The following is a 20,537-nucleotide window of genomic DNA, read 5'->3' on the forward strand; positions in this document are numbered from 1 at the left end:
CCGGATGTTACATGGCTAAAAAATACAAGCCGAACTTAAAAAGGAAAGGTGTATTCAATATCATGGAAAGAAAAGGTCGCTGTGGGTTTTAAACTCTGTTAATGCCTCTAAATGATGCCTTGATTGGCAGCTCCCTTTGTTTAGTAAGACAGCTAGTGATAGACAGGCAGACCGAGAGTGACATGGAAAGAAAGAATGAAGACGAGAGGGCATGACTGCATGGAAGTAAAGGAAAAAAGACACAGACGAAGAGAGAATTTTCATCCCATTGCCGGTGACCCTGAGCGTCTGCGTGCGCTCCATCTATCTGCTTCCAGACACATGCAGAAGAATACTAATGCATTCAACACACACGCGCGCATAAATGCGTGTTTCAGCAGGGTCGGTTTGGCATGGAGCGTGAGGGCGCGTATGATCGCCACGGATGTGTGAGGAAAATACTGCTTCATCTCCAAACCTCTGTTCCCCGCGAGCTGCTTACATTACAACATCTGAGGTTACAGAAGAAGAAGAGGAGGAGGATTCTGGGTAACGCTTCACTGTCTAAAGGACAGTATTGTGAAGACAACACAACACTGCTCATTTATGACAGTGAATGTTTACTCGACAGACACCGGTGAACACCGCACAGCGCTCTTCCACTTAACTCTGGGATGGCAGAGAAATGAGAACGCTGTGTTGTGTCAGAGTAAAGCCGGATAATACCGGAGCGGGTCAGCGCAGGGTGATAACACACCTGTCAATCTGACAAACCCAGGATCTGGATAACCCGTGTGAAACAGGAGCAAATGACTTTATTTGTCTGAAGTTCGTCTATTAAACTCTTTTATAAGACGGAGATAATGTGTCACTTTTCTATGAATCAGACGTAATTACAAGACATCATTAAATTCACTTGGAGCATATCAAAAGGTATTTTTCTGAAGATGAATTGTTTCTTTATCATCATGACTTTCCTTCCTCTGCAGAACACAAAAGAAGATTTTTTGAAGAACCCCACTGACTTCCATCTATTTCATTAATACACACTTTGAATAACATTAGTATATAAAAATATCTCCAGAAAAATAATGCTGGTTGAAAGCTATGCACGATTTGCTTTTATAACAGGTCTGCTTGGAAGGAAAATATTTATTTCCGAGACAACGCGGACGTCTCCCGAAGGATCTCTCACATCCGAGCGATGAAATATTAATCACTGCAAACCATAACAATGATGTGAGCCGTACACACAAACACAGATCCAACAGGAACATAAAGATGAAAGCGTCTGGATAAAAACAAACGCAAGTGGAATCAAAGCTCTTCATTCAGCGGTTCACGTTCTAGATCGATGCGTTATTTCTGATCCAGCTCAAGACACACACAGACACACAAACGCACGCGCATACACGATCTTTATATAAATATATATAACATCAGAACATCAATCCAAGACAATCACAGATTGGATAAAAACAAGCTCAAGATGACACATCTAGAATAATACTAAAATGCTAGAAAAAATTACTAATACTAAAAATACTACTAAAAATACAAAAAGTCTAATGTGCATTACATGCTTTTATAGTGATAGAGATTTCACGTTCAGAGATTCTGGCACATACACCATTTTTGGTTCTTTAAAGAACCATTCAGCCAAAGGTTCTTTAAAGAGATTTCAAATAACACAGTTTACCACGAGCAAAACCGACATAAATACTGCTGTACATCAAATAAATCTTATTTATGATAGGTGTAAAATTAAAGCTAACCTACTATATAAAAACAAGAACACTAAACTAAAATCTGGTGATGAAATCTGGTTTGACAAAGAATGTAAAATGAAAAGAAAACAACTCCGACAGCTCTCCAACCTAAAACACAGAAATCAGACAAAACTGTTGTGAAGCACTTAGGGACTAAAATACAATCCATTATAAAAACAACATTACCTTAACCATACCCTCAATGACATCCAAGACTCTATTAATAATAATCGATTCTGGGAAAAATGGAATAGTGTAAATAAACAACAACACCAGGATATAGCCATACACAATGGAAAACTATGGATTAGAGCTGGAGATCTTTGCCCGAACCTGACGGACCCGACGGTTTCGGGTTTAATTTCTATCATTTTACACGGGCTAGGGCCGGGCTCACGCGGTAAATGAGCGGTCATGTGATGCATTCCGATTAGCGCGAGAAAGATGCGAAAATGGATGCTGAGGCGGTGAAACGGAGGCTTGCCTCTGGCGATTAGGTTTTGGTTGCACCAGTCTGAGGTGAGGAAAAGTTTTGACCGTGTGCATAATGAGAATAATGAGCCAGTGGGATATGTGAGATGTTGCGATGTTACAGAGGACTTCTTTTATTTCTTTGTTCCAACTTCCAAGTGGCCTATAGCCTACGTCAGTCATTAATAAATTATGTTAAAACATGTATAAATGACGCATTCTTGACAAAAGCTGTGTGCGTGCGCACATTTGAATAGCCTAATGTCGGGCTGTAAACGGTTCGGGCTTTTAAAAAGCTGTCAATCAAAATGTTCTTGTCGGGCTCGGGCCGAATTCTGTCGGGCTCGGACCCTGTCGAGCCTAACCTTTAAGGCCCGATTACAGCTCTACTATGGATACTTTAAAAACCTGTTCAGAGAAATCTCCTCAGATAGTCTGACACCTGATCAGAAAACCCTACAAAACAAACTAAACCGGTTAGAATCGATAATCAAAAACGACCCAAATCCTCTCGACTATCCGATTAGTCTGAAAGAATTAAAGTAAAACCCAGGAAGGCATGCGGTTTAGACAACATCAGAACAGAGATGTTAAAGCACAGCCCTACAGTGATGCAGGAAGCTCTCCTAAAACTATTTCATCTGATATTACAATCTGGACACTTTCCTGAATCCTGGAATACAGGCTTACTGGAATACATAACCTGAGGAAGACTTTCTGTATCCTGAATACTCCAATTCAAGCTTTCCTTACCAAACACAATGTCTTCAGTAAAAGTCTGATCGGATTTCTACCAAACCACTGCACCACCGACCACATCTACACACTACAGGCATTAGTCAATGAGCACGTCCATCATAAAAACAAAGGAAAAATATATGCATGTTTTGTTGATTTAAAAAAAGCATTTGATTCAATAGGGCATGACGGCCTATATTATACAATTCTACAATCAGGCATAGGAGGAAAAGCTCATGACATCATTAAATCTATGTACACAGAAAACAAATGCGGAGTTAAAATTGGCGATAAAAGAAGAGAATTCGGAGTAAGACAGGGATGCAGAGTCGGCGCCAGAGCAGATCTACTGGAGGGGCATTGGCTCATCGGCGGGGGGCACTGCCGTTTCAGAAATATTTTGATGCAGTGGCGACATCATAGTCAAGTCAGCAGAAATGCTATAAAAAACGAAACACGTTTTTTTTTTTTATTAATTATTATTTGCTGATTTCGTTTATTCTTGTTGTTGTTATTTCCATATCATGTCACTTAGTCGAGGCTATGTGGTAGCCCTATGCACACACAGTTTAGTCAGTCACACACACGAAGACGATAATAAAAGGCAGAAAGGGGTAAAGTTATGCCCTCTCTCTACTCCAGCACACAGCGGAGGGCTGTAGTGGAGGCTAAACGCAAATAAATGCAGTTTACCCATCTCTGACATGTGTTACCCTTTTGTTAATCCGCCTCTCCGATCGCGGTTAATGTTAGCTGCAACAGTTTGCTCTGGTCCATTTCTCACAATGATGAGCCGACAAAGTTGTTACGAAGCACGTTGTTTCATCTCGTCAGCGAGANCGGTTAGAATCGATAATCAAAAACGACCCAAATCCTCTCGACTATCCGATTAGTCTGAAAGAATTAAAGTAAAACCCAGGAAGGCATGCGGTTTAGACAACATCAGAACAGAGATGTTAAAGCACAGCCCTACAGTGATGCAGGAAGCTCTCCTAAAACTATTTCATCTGATATTACAATCTGGACACTTTCCTGAATCCTGGAATACAGGCTTACTGGAATACATAACCTGAGGAAGACTTTCTGTATCCTGAATACTCCAATTCAAGCTTTCCTTACCAAACACAATGTCTTCAGTAAAAGTCTGATCGGATTTCTACCAAACCACTGCACCACCGACCACATCTACACACTACAGGCATTAGTCAATGAGCACGTCCATCATAAAAACAAAGGAAAAATATATGCATGTTTTGTTGATTTAAAAAAAGCATTTGATTCAATAAGGCATGACGGCCTATATTATACAATTCTACAATCAGGCATAGGAGGAAAAGCTCATGACATCATTAAATCAATGTACACAGAAAACAAATGCGGAGTTAAAATTGGCGATAAAAGAAGAGAATTCGGAGTAAGACAGGGATGCAGAGTCGGCGCCAGAGCAGATCTACTGGAGGGGCATTGGCTCATCGGCGGGGGGCACTGCCGTTTCAGAAATATTTTGATGCAGTGGCGACATCATAGTCAAGTCAGCAGAAATGCTATAAAAAACGAAACACGTTTTTTTTTTTTATTAATTATTATTTGCTGATTTCGTTTATTCTTGTTGTTGTTATTTCCATATCATGTCACTTAGTCGAGGCTATGTGGTAGCCCTATGCACACACAGTTTAGTCAGTCACACACACGAAGACAATAATAAAAGGCAGAAAGGGGTAAAGTTATGCCCTCTCTCTACTCCAGCACACAGCGGAGGGCTGTAGTGGAGGCTAAACGCAAATAAATGCAGTTTACCCATCTCTGACATGTGTTACCCTTTTGTTAATCCGCCTCTCCGATCGAGGATAATGTTAGCTGAAACAGTTTGCTCTAGTCCATTTCTCACAACAATGAGCCGACAAAGTTATTACGAAGCACGTTGTTTCATCTCGTCAGCGAGAGCTCCATCCATCACTACACCATTTGACAATCACTTGAACACCCGGGTGGTTTCACGAACTTATAATGAAAACAACAAAACCTCTAAAGCAGCTTACTCTCCTTTTCTCCGTCGGCTACTTTTCTCTCACATACGTGAATACCCCGCGCCCGCACTACTTTCCCATCATTCAGTACGGCCAGGACTACAAACCCCATGCTTCTTAAAGGGATTCTGCGTGCTGCAAATCAAATGTAACAAGTTTACTCAGCGACCAATAAGCATTGACCAATGATGACCAAGCCTAGTAACATGTCATGAACAACCAAAATTATGCGTTTTCCCCGTTCATTTTATTTTATTTCATTTAAGTTACAGTTTGCACATTTAATATTAAAAGAATAACTAAAAGGGATATTTTTTGGGCCACGCCATGGCCTGTGGAAGGAGGGGCATCAATGACCGCTAGGGGAGGCACGGCCCTCGAATGACCCACCATAGCGCCGGCGCTGCAGGGATGCAACTCTGTTTAACTTCTATATCAATGAGTTAGCCGTGTTACTGGAACAATCTGCAACAGCCGGTCTCACGTTAAACATCTGAGGTGAAATGTCTTGTTTATGCTGATGATCTGGTGCTGCAGTAAAGTAAAGTAGAATGCTATCAGACCCTAAAGAGACAAGACAATCTCTACACTGCTGGAGAACAGAGACGGATCCTCAGTGATCACATCTGGCCGTAGAGAGCGGCACACAGACAAACACGACTTCCAAAGGAAGAACTGGTGAGGTGGAGACAGAGACACACTTTCTCCTTCACTGTGATCCATTTAAAGAAGTGAGAGAGAAACACTTTCACACAATGAGTTTGTTAGGTGTTCAGAAACAGCAGGTGATGCACTTTAGAGATGGAAGCTATTGATCTATGATATCATTAGAGAAGAAACGTCAATATAAAGCACCGCAAGCCCAGTCAGAATGTGTGCTTTGTGTAAGACAACTCAATACACACTTCACACACCAAACGCCCCATCTGACCTCATGTTTCACTAACATTACACAAGGATTTACTGAACACATGTTCAAATTAAAAAGCTACCAAAGTGTATGATACTGCCAGGTTAAACACCACCACTGTTCAGAACATTTCATGTCACTATTCATGCAACAAAACCCTGAAATCAGATGGTGAGATTGACATGTGGTGGCCGCACTTGAGAGAAAGTTTGGTTCAAGTACATCTGAATAATTCAACATCCTGACATTATATCCATGTTTTGCCTTGTGAAATAAAAGCAGTTATGCAGAGGAAAGAGAATTCTGGCGGTTTCTCCGTCACTCTTGAGTGTTTCTGTGTGACATCACGCTGTTATCTGATTGGCTGACCGGTCGGGTTCTGGCATGGAGCGGTGCTGGTACCAGCCAAACCATCTGCCTGCCAGTATCACACCACTGTGTGTGTGTGTGTGTGTGTGTGTGTGTGTGTGTGTGTGTGTGTGTGTGTGTGTGTGTGTAGAGCGTCCAGATTCACAGTTCAGACAGAAGTGAAGTGTGTCCGGGGGGATATTTATCAAACAAACTACAAGAGATTTTCTCAAATATCCAGCCAGTTGACAAACAGCCTGTTCACAAGATGAACTTTACATGCATGTGGAAGAGAGAGAGAGAGAGAGAGAGAGAACTGTGTGTGTATACTGTCCTGTGGGCAGTATTCACAAACACACACATCTCTGTGACCCCAGAGGAACACAAAGCTGTTGCTCTCTCACCTGTTGAGCCAGTGTCCAAAGTCGGGCAGGTGTGCCCACTGCACCCCGGTGTGATTGAGTGACCTCAGCAGACGACAGCAGGTCAGGGTCAGCAGCGGGGTCGCCAGGGCCAACCACTTCTCTGAACCCACGCTCATCCCCAGCTCCACCGCCGGAGAGAAAGAGGAGAAAGACTCTTCCTCTCCACCCTCCTCCTGTTCGCTGAAGTACTTCCTGCAGACGTCCTGGAAGACGGCCAGACACAAAGTGTTGAGCAGAAAGTACCAGGTCTGATGTTCCTCCTCGATGAAACTGCTGGAGGCCAAACTGAGGGTGTGACCCACTGTACCGACCAACAACACAACGTCCAACTCCGAGAGAGTCCAACCAGAGCCCTGACAGAGACACAGAGAGACGGAGGAAAGATGTTAACACGTGCATCATGTAGACACAGAATAACACAATTCTTTCTTGCTTTAACTGCTGTTTGGTTTGTCAGCTCACTGAGGTTTGTCAGCACATCACACAAATACAAACAGAAATCAATCAACATTGTGACGGTCAGATGATGAACAGATGAAAAGTGTTGCTCATCCAGACTCACTTATAGCGCCCAAACACTGGTGCTGACGAGTGATGTTATTAATAAACTCCTCTCCACTGAATGAGCCCTTTATAACCAAATAAGACTCATCTTGCCATAGGCAACTCCAGTTTAATTCTCTCTTTCTTCTGTTCTGATGATCAGGAGGTCAGCACTGAGTTTATCTATTCAAGTAAACAATGTTAATGTGTGATGGAGAGAGAGATAAATGTTATTAGCCACTGTCACAATTCCCTACAGCAACAGAAAGAATACAGTCCACATCTGTCAAATCAACATGTCGTTTACATTTTCTGTTGAAATCACAATATCCTAATGATTAAATGACAGAAGTGTCATCTCTATCGTCAAGCTGAACACCTGAAGACACAGAAAACTGAATAACATCTTTTTCTGCGTGTGCCACACGAGTCATTAAACAGAGAGTGACTGATGCTGAAGATGACATGCCTGACACACACACACACGCACGCACGCACGCACACACACACTCATGCACACACAGAGAGAGAGAGAGAGACAGAGACTTTCCTCATGTCTGTTCTGTTTGAGGAGAATAAATCTGATATGTTTTATAACAGAGCAAGACATATATTTGTGTTTAAAAAGTATAAATTATTCATTTTTCTTGGAAAGTGACTAATGGTTTGGCTGGACAACACACTTATTCATCAGCTGGTGTCGTGTAGAGCCGTTTGAAGCTGCGATGAAACTGAAATTTGGACCTTAACCAACAGCCCGCCAGTTAAGTGCATTATATGGAGAAGAAGCCTGGAAAGCTTTTCACAAAAGCCTCAATTTGGCCATTTTGAGATTTGAGAGCATTCCCGGAGCAGTCCTCTCTCGGGGTGTGCGCGAACCGGTCTGCACGTCGTAGCATGGAGCAGAACACACCTATAGCTTATGTTCTATAATGGTGTCTGATATGTACATATATATATATTAATTAAATGAGTAAATATAAGTGTACTCTAGTGTTTATAGTTTATCAATTTACTGCTAACACTACAATTTACTATAGTAAACATTATAATACAATAGTCTTTTTAATCTGGATGTTCAAGTTAGACTTTTATTTTGACGGGTGGTCACAAAGAGTGTGTTGTTGATGTTATCAAAAGAGAATGTCACTTTACGAATACTTTGCGTACGATGTGACCGTTTAACTAAGAATCGTGTCTGTATGTACAGCGTGACATGTCGGGACGAATAGTTATCCCCCATATTTTTAATAAAAACAAACTTCTTATATGTAACTAAACAAAATAAATCATATCACCACATACTTTAAAACAAACAAACAAACAAAAACACATTTTATAGGGCAAATGGGTTTCAAGCCCAGCTGGAATCTGATCAACCGCATGTCATCCTGAAGCTTAACTTACAGTGAACACGGCCTGAAACATTGGCTTAAGAGTGTAATGATGTTTCCGCTGAACCCAGAACAGGATGAGACCTCAATCAAGACCCAGTTGAAAAGAGCACCTCTGCTGTTTAAAGCAAAAACTGTGAAGGGTTTCAGAAGCGAAGCATGACACCACAAGCTCCTCTTACCTTAGTAGGGCTCTTACTGCTGGTGGGCATCCTCCTTGCCGCCATGGCAACCAGAGCACACATCAGGGCGGAGGAGAGGATGATGAGGGCGAACACTAGGACCCAGGGGAGACTGCAGAGGTAGCAGAGACCACCGGCAGAGGTGCAGATGAGCACGTGCAGGGCGGAGCCCAGCAGACACAGCAGGTAGAAGGGCAGCGAGAACAAAGACGCCGCCAACGGGATGTCCACCACCGCTTCTCTGCTCAACGCCTCCGGCATAGCCAACAGCAGTAAGATCAGAACCTGCAGAGATTTAAAAAACCACCGTCTTTAAACCGGTGTGTGTTTACAGCGGATAATAAAATCACGTACATCCGTTTCGTGAGGGTCTAATGTTCTGGAAAAGATGGTCTACAAATGATGCTTTTCACACAAAACCCTGACATTGTCATGCCGCCCAAAAGTGATTCCCGATACCTCCCGATATAAAAGAAGATGGAGATTTAAAAGGGTCTCCGACCGTCAAACGCTGGCTTTGAAACTCTCATCCGGTCCCCGTCCGCTTCACTCGCTGGTGTGTTCGTTTCTCTACGGGACGCAACGCTTGAGCCAATGTTTGAAAAGCCACGTGAAAAACCAAACTTTACTGTCAGAACTTGAGCTCGGGGGTCAGAAACAGTCCAGTATATATTTCACAGAGTGACGATCATCTGTGATAAATCTCATTCGAGAGTGAAAGGTGTATACGGATTATTCCACACCAGAGAACATATACTGTAACTAACTATTAAATGAGCCCCTGTTTCTCGGCTAACTCGTGTCTTGGTGAAATCTCGTGCAGGTAGGACCATCTGTGTATTTTTGCTCACATTTATTTGGACCTTTGTGGAAAACTGTCTCTCGTTGTGCCGCCTGCTGCTTCACCATAATGGGACAGTTTTTTGCCAACCTTCTGGATAAAACAGCAGCAGTAAATCAATACGGACAGTTACACAGTCTCTTACAGCACCACCAGATATCTTCATTAAATCTTCATTAATATCTTCCTTCCTATATAATGTCTTGCTTATCTCAAGAGAATTCGTTTTATTTGTTTGTTTTTTTCCTTCTGTTTGCAGGTATATTTTACAGGTTCATATTTAAAGTTATTTTTTGTTGCCAGCTGATGAAGCAAAAGCAGTCGAGACTGAAACAAACGACGTGTCCGAAATCGTATACTATGACAGTACGTACTGATTTAAATGAAGTTTCTACCTATCGACCGTTATAACAGTACACTATAGCTGTGTCCCAAACGACATACTACACACTACACACTATGCACTCAACCATGTAGTGTGTGAAGTTTAGAAGGGTAGTGTGACGAGGGAGGCGGGACGAGAGCCGTGAGGGAAAGACGCAAGGCCGGTGGCGCACAGTTTATTTTTGTTTCATTAAATTCTTACCGAGTCTAGTCAATCGCGCGGCACAATGCGTGTGAATAAAAATCAACTTGAACATTGTACAATTAATGTAGTTTTCATATGTTTTGCCCAGCAGGACTTTAGTCATCATCAGATTGAAGCGTTATCAGTCTGCAGGAGAGTTGTGCTGGAGCAGCGTCTGATAGCTCCGCCTCTCTTCCGCACCTAAGCCAAACTGTGACCTTTTTTGAGGATTTTAAATGTTTTTTTTTATATACATATATATATTTTATTCATCAATAGGGTAAATTAAATATGTAATAGTACAAAATTGTACAATGCAAATAACCAAAACAAAACAAAACAAAACAAAAAAAACACATCAGTTATACATCTAAAACATGAAGATTTTTTCCAGTAGCCGAGATGTCTTAACAGCTTTGCTATTGTTTCGTAATAATATTAAAGAATCATAAAAAATCTTTGTATCTGTGGAAAACAATCTTCCATTTGGTACAAATGACAAAAACTTTGCTTCATGTATATGGTATTTTCCAAGTAGAATAAGAATTTTAAGAATATTATCTATTTCCAAAGAACCAGTATCACGATCCAAAAACAAGACCATTTTGTCAGTTATATTAATAAAATTATAAAACGTCTTAAAAATCAAGAAAGAGATCCTAGACCAAAACATGTTAATATAAGAGCAACTGAAAAATAAATGTACAATTGTTTCAGACTTATCTTTACAAAAACAGCACACTGGAGAAAACCCTTCATTAAATTTAGCAATAAAGTCATTACAAGAATCATACCTGTATATTATTTTAAAGTGAGTTATTTGGGATTACGTATTTATTGATATCCGACCACATATTCTGAAAAGAGAGAGAAGAATAAACACGTTTCCATTTCACCAAAGCCTTGGGAGAGACCATTTTATCTTTAGTTATTATTTTTCTGATGTAAAGGTTGGAAAATCTTTTATCCATGAGAGAAATGCCCCTAAAGGATTTTAAATGTGAAGCGTGGACTCTGGACACTTCACGCACTCAACGGTCACAGTTTGGCTTACGTGCAGAAGGGAGGCGGAGCTATCAGACGCTGCTCTCCTGCAGACTGATAACGCTTCAATCTGATGATGACTAAAGTCATCCTGGGCTACATATTCCATACCTATATAGTATGGAAGTAGACGATTTCGGACACACGGAAAGCCATTCAAATCAGTCCATTAAAAAAGATGCTTAAAAGGTTCGACACAGCGATGCCGTAGAAGAACCGTTTCTGGTTCCACGGAGAACCATTCAGTCGAAGGTTCTTTAAAGAACCATTTCTTATCTTTTTATAATCCAAAACCAAAAGAACCTTCTGTGATGCAGAAAGGTTCTTCGGATGTTAAAGGTTCTTTAAGGAACTATTTAGATAGAAAAGGTTCTTCTGTAGACACTCTGTAAAGACTGTGAATCAAAAACGCTCTCTTTCTGTCTACTGTACTATACTGTAAACACAATCCAAAGAATTCTCAATACTAGTAAAACAACTAGGTACTGAAATACAATAATCTGCTTCAATCTCAAATACACCACAATACAAAAGCAAAATGTGTTGCAATAAAATATTCATCTTTTAATGTCAGACCCAAGGCTGTTATTGTCTGTTTTTTCCTCCTCAGGTGTGTGACTCTTGTGAGATGTTCAGGAGTGTGTAGTGTTAATAATTTGGAGTCGTCCCTCAGGGGACACACAGAATCAGAACAGCCGACGGAGTCTAAATGATGTTCTTTCATGCAGTTCACCTCAAGAGAGAAAGCACTTCGCAAAACTCTAACAGCCACACTTCATTTGATACGCTGATAAAACCACACGCACGGCATCTTCAGGTAGGAAGAGCGTTTTTATAAAATTATCTATACCACTACCGGTCAAAGGTTTTTGGATGTGTTCATATTTTGTCCATATTTTAGAATAATTATGAACTCATCCAAATTATGAAATAAAACAAAGGGAACTACGGGAATTATGTTGTAACTAAAAAAATAAAATGTAAACATGTTAAATTTCCCAGCCCAGTTCAGGCAATTCCATCCCCAACCAAGAGCAAAGACGGACTACCTGTCACATTAATGCTCAATTTACAATGATTAGTATTAAATGCTAAACTTACATCACGTGACAGCAGTTCGAAGTTATAGCTGCACTCAGTTACATTATGCCATTATTATTTTCCCTGCTTATAACATTCCTCTGTTGCCTGATATCCATCAAAAAAATCTAATATAAAAATAAGACAAATTAGACCCAAACAGTTTCAACAAATGAAACATCCTAAATCACAACTAATAAGCTCTCTCTATTCTTCCTAAACATTTACTCAGTAACTTTTAATGAAAGTCTGTGACGTGTCAGAGGAGATCTGGTCCTCCCGACTGAGTCTGGTTTCTCCCGAGGGTTTTTTTATCCATTAATTTCTCATTGGAGTTTGGGTTCCTCGCCACAGGGCCGTGTTGGCTGGCTGGCTCACCGGGAGACTGCATTGATTAGATATTATTTACTAGAATGATCTGGCTTTTTCTATAAACACCATGAGCTGTGCTGTGTTTTACATTCTCTGTTTTTCTCCTGTAAAGCTGCTTTGGAACAATGCACACTGTGAAAAGCGCTATATCAATAAAACTGAACTGAATTGAATTGAATATTGGATCATGTTCAGTGTAGTCACCTTTTGACTAGAATTTGCAGAAATGTTTTCTTGTCATTATCTCAAGCAGCTTCTCGAGGTCTCACCCTGAGATGTGTTTAAACAGTATTAAAGGAGTTCCCATCTATTCTGTGCTCTTATTGGCTGCTCTTTCTCCATAATTCAAAGTCATCCATTTCAACATTTTATCAAATAAAATGTTATGCTGGGTTCACACCAAACGCGAACAATCGCATTCCTCGCTCGTTTTTTACTCGCGGGAAAAGTTCGTTATTTTCGCGCGAGTGCCACGATCCGACAGATATTTTCAACCTTCACGGACGCCGCCGCCCGATTCGCGTCATTTGCACCGCCTGCCGCAAGTTCGCGTCTTTGCATTAACTTTGTGTGTAATTTACTCGCGCAAAATGCTTCATTTGCGTTTGGTGTGAACCCAGTGATAGTTCTGTCGTAAACAAACACACGTTTGTTTGCAAAATTATATTTTTGTCTACTAAACTAATTTCAGATATTTAAGCGTACACTTTCAGATTAAAATAGGTTTAAAATAACATGAAACATTTAACTCAAGTGTGTACATGAGATTTGAGATGCAGCACAACATTACTAGAAAATAACTTGGACGAGTTCGGACCAGCACGACGATCAACTTTCATTTTTCTTTTTTTAGAAGAGGAAACACTTGATTCCGCTGCACATCCCAGGTGTGACGGACGGATGGATGAGATAACCTCATGGATGCATGTGAGTCCCGTCCCGCCACAGTCCAACAGTGATAGTAAGTGCAATCTCTAATGGAAGCACCGCAGTCAATCAATACAACATCCAGCCAAACAAGATCTAAAGGACACAGAGTCCACTGGGACGAGGAACATGAGAATGTCATAAGGTCTGAGGTCAGATGAGATGGAGCCGTTCGTTTGTGCGTTCCTCAGAGAGGACTGAAGAAAACACGCTTGTCATTTGTATTTTGTGATCATTCATTCAATGCGATTCAAGCAAGTACGTACATATATTTCGGGAAATCAACTTTTGCTGTTTGAAGGACCAGAAGCAGCTCTTTTAATAGTAAGAGACACTACATCACCTCACATAAGAAGTGGATATACAGTAAATGCTAGAACACATGACACATTTACGAAAGAGGAAACGTTAAAACAGGTTTCAAGGACCTGGAGGGAATTGTGCAGAGCCAAATCTCTCCAACCGGCACGGAGTCTGGATGCGATGTGTGCTGTGAGGGCTGGCGAGATCTTGATTGTGAATGCGAGGGAAGAGAGAGACTAATTAAACTCATAATGAGCTGGCAGAGAGACTGCAGTCCTTCAAGCCCACACACACACACACACACACACACACACACGACCTCTGAACTCACATCACGTCTCCTCATTACTGAACCAGCCGAGGATAAAGAACAAAATACAGACCTCAGTCAGAACAGACCATCTTATTTCAATTAACACACAACCAGACTGTGATTGAAGCAATAACTCATTCAACAATAAATGTGTTTATCAGCACAAATATTATAAACGGTTAACATATAAACACATTGTAAATGTAGAGCATGCTTAAATGCATAAATGTTGAAATTTTATTGTCAATTGAAATATAGTGTTTTTAGTAAATGAGTTTATGTGTGAGTATGTGCGTGCATATGTGTGTGCGTGTGTGTGTGTGTGTGTTTGTGCGTGCATGTGTTTGTGCGTGTGTGTGCACGCGTGTGTTTGTGCGTTCATGTTTGTATATCCCGGTGGGGACCTAAACCTGAATACACACCAACACATGGGGACTCGTGTCACTGTGGGGACCAAAATTGAGGTCCTCATGGGCACAAAAGCTAATAAATTGTACAGAACAATATTTTTTACAAATCTAAAAATGCAAAAAGTGTTCTATGATCTTTAGGTTTAGGGATAGGGTTAGGGATAGGGGATAGAATATACAGTTTGTACAGTATAAAAACATTACACCTATGGACTGTCCCCACGGGGATAGTCAACCAAAGCCTGTGCGTGTGTGTGCATATGTGTGTGTGTGCGTTTGTGCGTGTGTGTGCATGCATATGTGTGTGCATGTGTGTGCGTGTTTGTGTGTGTGTGTGTGCGTGCATATGTGTGTGTGTGTGTGTTTGTGTGTGTGTGCGTGTTTGTGCGCGTGTGTGCGTGCATATGTGTGTGTTCGTGCATGTGTGTGGGTGTTTGTGTTCGTGTGTGCTTGTTTGTGTGTGTGTGCGCGTGTTTGTGTGCGTGTGTGTTTGTGCGTGTGCGCACGCTCGTGTGTTTGTGTGTGTGTGTTTGTGCGCGTGTGTGTGCGTGTTTGTGCGCATGTGTGTTCGTGTGTGTGTGTTCATGTGTGTAAGTGTATGTGTGTGTGAGCGTGTTTGTGTGTGTGCGTATGTGTGTCTGTGTGCGCGTATGTGTGTGTGTGTGTGTGTGTGTGTGTGTGTGTGTGTGTTTGTGTGTGTGTGTGTGTGCGTGTGTGTGTGTGTGTGCGCGTGTGTGTGTGTGTGTGTGTGTGTGGTGCGTTGCTATGTGCATTGTGTGGTGAATGTGTGTGTCGTGGTTGTGCGTGCGTGCGTGCATGTGGGTGGTGTGTTGTGGTGTGTGTGTGTGTGTGCGTGCATGTGTGCGTGCGCGCGTGTGTGTGTGTGCGTGCGTGCGTGCATGTGTGTGCGCGCGTGTCTCACCTGTAGAACGAGTATCATGCCCATGATCATGGAGTACATGTCATATTTGCCCAGTTGTTTGCTGAGGGCTGAACTCATGGCCTTCAGAGCCTCCAGATACTGTTTGAGAACCTTCTTGCCGATGTTACCCAGAACCTCTGAGGTGTTTCCGTCCATATAGAGCTTCATCCAGCTGCCGTGAGACTTCTCTGCCACACGAAACAGCTCGTAACCGTCTTCTGTGTGAAAGAAACAAAACACAAATATTCAATATTGCATAGGTTTCAGTAGAGAGCCAGTGTGTCATGAAGACATCATGAGGACGGTTTCACATCAGCCCTTACAACTATTTTTTTTTTTGGTAAAAGTGTAGAAACTATATGTTTTTGGTGCAATGATTACTATCGGCAACACCGTGCTTTTACTATGGTTTTTGAAAACCAGGGTAATTTGTGGTAACCATATAAAAGTCTTTATATTATAGCAGAAGGAGGTTAATGAGCCTCAAACTCTCCAAAACATGCAAACAATTCTGTGCGTTCACATGAGCTGCATTACATGCACACTACACATTTATGCACTAAACTTGATTCTTCACTATTTGAGCATGCTGTTGTCTCGGTCACAGATGTTGTGTGTAATGTTCACCCAATGGACCGTTTTCACAAGCCTGTGATGACGCAGTCAATGGTAATCAGCATCGTAAATCCTCCAAAGTTTTTAAATTTTTCTTCTTTTTATTAAAAATGTATGTACGTTTATAACACTATACTTTGTATTATATTACATTTGCATCAAATTACAAATAAATTGTTAATGCCAGAGTGTTCGATCTATTGAAGTCACTGTAAATTTGACATCATTCTCTCTTTTGACTGCCATCATAAGACTCTCTACTTTTGTTAAAAGTAGTAAAAACACCATCGTTGAATTATCTTTATCTAAGCAAATGAGAATGCAAAAAATATATTTGTGGTGGTCTCCCATTCCACGCTATAGAAGTTTACCCAACTATGACAAGTTCTGCTGCTGAGAAACACGGACACGTGAAAAGGGCACTTGTGCCGTTATCTTATGCACACTGTTTATATGATGAAGACTATGTGCATTGGGATGCAGACACGCACACACACGGCGTGCACACGCTCCTCTGGGTCATGTGAAACCTGCTGAATGTTTAATATATCTTTCCCAGACTGTTTTATCCGCCAGCATCAATGTGTTTCATCTGCGTCTGTCTGTGTGAGCATTCGATTTAAACCCAGACGTGAATGACCGACGGAGATCACGTGGCGCACAGAGCAGAAAATGGAGATAAATGGGACAATAACAGCGTGTTAGCGGTTAAAAAAGAACATTGAAGACGTTCGAACATGAATGTGAATGAATGTATTCTCACAGTAATAATGGAGTCTGTGATTAATCTATTACATCATTAAGCTGAAGGAGCTCATGATCCATGTATTACAGGTGTAAACGCTAATAGCCGCCGTCATTAGAGCAATGATATTCACAGAGAAACACAGACAGCGTGTCCTTGTTTCTCTTTAAGAATCACAGGCGTCTGCGTAATGAAAGTTTAATCAGAGCATTGATCAGAGCGCAATCAACATCATCTCTTTCATTCTGACATAACACCCATGAACACACCCAACACGAGACAGACAGGTGTACAGAAATGAACAGATAGGCAGACAAACAGATGATTTGACAGACAGACAGATGGAATAATGCAGAGGTTCCCAAAGGGCGGGTAGCAAGGCTGCGAGGGCGGGGTCGCAAGATGATTTCCAGAAATCTTTTTTTTTCATTATTAGAAATAGCGTATGTAATCAATAAGTCAACAAATAAAAAGCCATCAGCCTTAGGAATTTCCTTCCCCTCGATCATGACCCCTGAGGTGATTACATCACATTAGCGACCGCATTAGGTTAGTGCAGCAAGTCCATCTACAGCACCACGTTAAACAGTCCCATGTGCACACAGATTATTTTTCAGGCTTTACGTTTAGGATATTCTTATTTGTCGAAATGAAACGTTGATTGATATCGACCAACGACAACGCAGGGAGGCCAGCGGAGGAGGGCGGAGAAGCGCTGCAGTCAGCCTTGTTGAAAAAACAGCATATGCTGGTTTGGTATGTTTTGATGCTGGTTTGTGCTGGTCGTTAGCTGGTTTAAGATGGTCAAACCAGCATCAAAACATACCAAACCCAGCATATGCTGTTTTTTCAACAGGGAGAGGGGCCATGGTCCTCAGGTACGATCCATCAGCACTCCAATCAGTTTGATGAAATTCCACCATCTGCAGTAATAGTTCATAGTTCATGTATAGCAACAAGTAAAGTAATGAGTACATAACTATACAAAAATATGATGTTAGACTGTGCTCTGTTGTGTTGTCATTATGCGCGTTTGGGTAGAATAGTTGCATTTGCGCGCAACCTTTGTATACTTTAACCACCTCCGAGGATAGTGGGGGTCTCGAGTCACTGGCACTGTTATTTTGGGGGTCGCGGACTGAAAAGTTTGGGAACCCCTGGATTAATGTAAAGAAAGACAGACAGACAGACAGACATATAGACAGAGAGAGAGAGAGAGAGAGAGAGAGAGAGAGAGATGGCAGACAGATGGATACATGTATAGATAAAAAGACAGAGAGTGAGGCAGACAGACAGATGGACAGACATATATAGAGAGAGAGATGGCAGACAGTTGGATACATGTATAGATAAAAAGACAGAGAGTGAGGCAGACAGACAGATGGACAGACATATATAGAGAGAGAGATGGCAGACAGTTGGATACATGTATAGATAAAAAGACAGAGAGTGAGGCAGACAGACAGACACATCGATTTAGGGGCAGACAGACAGATGGACAGACAGGCAGATAGACAGACAGATGGATAAATGTATAGAAAGACAGACAGGGAGAGAGGCAGACAGACAGATGGATGAATGTTTAGAAGGGCAGACAGACAGACAGACAGACACATGGATGGAGAGGTAGACAGACAGTGTGTCAGTGTGTTGTGTGTAGATCCTGTCAGCAGCGTGTCATAAAGACACATGTCTTGTCTTCTTACTGTCATGTGAAAATAACGCAGCTGTAAGACTGCATTGCTGCACCTGCTTCACACTCTTCTCATGAGGTACAGAGTACATCCTGCTCAGTATGCAGCAAACACTACGCTAGCATTACATTTCAAACACACACACACTTTGACAATGTGCCAGAACACTTTTATTCATCAGCTAATTCAGGATTCCTGGGATCTGTCTCTCTCTCTCACACACACACACACATAGAGAGAGAGCGAGAGCAGGTGAGGACCTGTGGTTTCCGCTGCATGCTGAATTTGAATGATAAGCAGGAGATCTCTCACACTGCTGTCAGGAAACGGGTTATCGAGACAAATCGTCACGTTTCGTACGCAAGCCCGTCCAACGATATTTCGCTGCGTAGCAAAGTTCAAGTTTGGTGAACTCTGACCTGCGAATTTGCATCACGTGAGTGCGTGAGTCCAGAAGATCAAAACGTCACAGCGTAACCTCTCGGTACAGAAATGTAAAAAATGGAGGAATCGCGCCCGCCCATTTTCGTACCATCATCCGAACGATCTTCGCATGCTCAAAGTCAAGTCTGACAGCGGCTTTAGACTGCAAAACAATGATGGAGCGTTCTCAACATCCTAATCACAGAAGTAATATTTGATTGGATAATATCACACACAGGAAATAAGGACCTCTGTGGACTACTACACTACCTTCCTGTGTTCGTCTCCTAATCATAAACGTACTCCACCTGTTACTAACCATAACCATAACCTGCCTGTTAAACTAACGGGAAACAGTAGGTAGAATGGTGTACAGGCTCTTAATCCACGCTGAAATCTGATTGGCTGTCAGGAATGTTGTTTCAGGAAGATGTGGAACATTTTGTTAAAACCTTGCTTAATCGTCTTAAGTCATCCATTCCTCTGCGAGGACTTTCCACTGGAACATGATCGTGGAGATTTCTTTTACAGATGCTGTATGACCTTCAGATATGACCTTCGCATGAAGCGTTTCTCAATGGATTTCTGAATTCCTTCCGAAAACAAGAGGACAAAAGGAGGTGGTGTTGTGCTCATCCATTGGATCTCCACAAACCTCCTGAACCTTCTCTCTCACTTCACCGTGAGCAGAGAAAGATGCCAAAAAGACACACAAAAGTGTGTGTGTGTGGCCGTGTGTGCGTGCGTGCGTGTGTGTGTGGACGTGTGCAAGTCGTAGCAGGGGTGTGAGGTGAACTGACCCTTGTGAAAGGTTGGATTGTTGTCCTCTAGGAGACAGCTGAGCTGATGTCCATTAAGCTGAAGGAACCGTAGCTGATCTCTGAGTGACAGATCCTCAAACACGGCTGGAATCAAACGGCCCACGCTGTTCTTAGAGATGGGCAGCCCCTGACCCAGGGCAAGGGTGGGCGTCAGATCCACCTGCTCCAGAACACCCGGCTCCTCAAAGCCACCTGCAAGAGCCAGAAACACATGACACGCATCACAGAATGAACACGGCAAGACCAGATGCACTTTCTGCAGATCTTAAAGGAAACATTCAAGATGATCAAAGTCCGTTAACGGAAGTCGTGCCACTCGGTGGTCATGCATGTTTGCAACGCCCACAGGTGATTGGCGATTGGCTCGTTTTACTGGAAGGCGGGACTTCCTTCGCCATTCATTGTAACGGCCGGACAGCTCACAAATCAGACCCACAATACACTAGCCGATAATAAGTAAGAGTTCTTGTGCACCTTTAAAATAATATTTTTTAAATAAATAGACAGACAGACAGAAGTGAATTCTGCAGAAAGAAAGAAAGAAAGAAAGAGAGAGAGAGAGAGAGAGAGAGAGAGAGAGAGAGAGAGAGAGACAGAGAGAGAGAGAGACAGAGAGAGACAGAGAGAGAGAGAGAGAGAGAGAGAGAGAGAGAGAGAGAGAGAGAGAGAGAGA

The 20,537-nt window shown here is 42.0% G+C and overlaps 1 protein-coding gene across 3 annotated transcripts in view; it reads right to left on the reverse strand.

Annotated features, from left to right (window-relative positions):
* The window catches only part of pigg (phosphatidylinositol glycan anchor biosynthesis class G), a 71,765-nt gene that overhangs the window by 21,595 nt on the left and 29,633 nt on the right, over nt 1–20,537 (reverse strand). For all 3 annotated transcript variants that reach the window (XR_008964125.1, XM_057348925.1, XM_057348924.1), the window contains 4 exons: nt 19,844–20,056; nt 15,567–15,784; nt 8,787–9,071; nt 6,647–7,020 (listed from right to left, as the gene is read on the reverse strand). Coding sequence is in view for 2 of the 3 variants with exons in the window: in XM_057348925.1 (XP_057204908.1) it covers nt 6,647–7,020; nt 8,787–9,071; nt 15,567–15,784; nt 19,844–20,056 (1,090 nt within the window). In the remaining variant the exon portion in view is untranslated. The remainder of the gene's footprint in view (nt 1–6,646; nt 7,021–8,786; nt 9,072–15,566; nt 15,785–19,843; nt 20,057–20,537) is intronic.

This window comes from Triplophysa rosa, linkage group LG13 (assembly GCF_024868665.1).
Source record: "Triplophysa rosa linkage group LG13, Trosa_1v2, whole genome shotgun sequence".
Lineage (NCBI taxonomy): Eukaryota > Metazoa > Chordata > Actinopteri > Cypriniformes > Nemacheilidae > Triplophysa > Triplophysa rosa.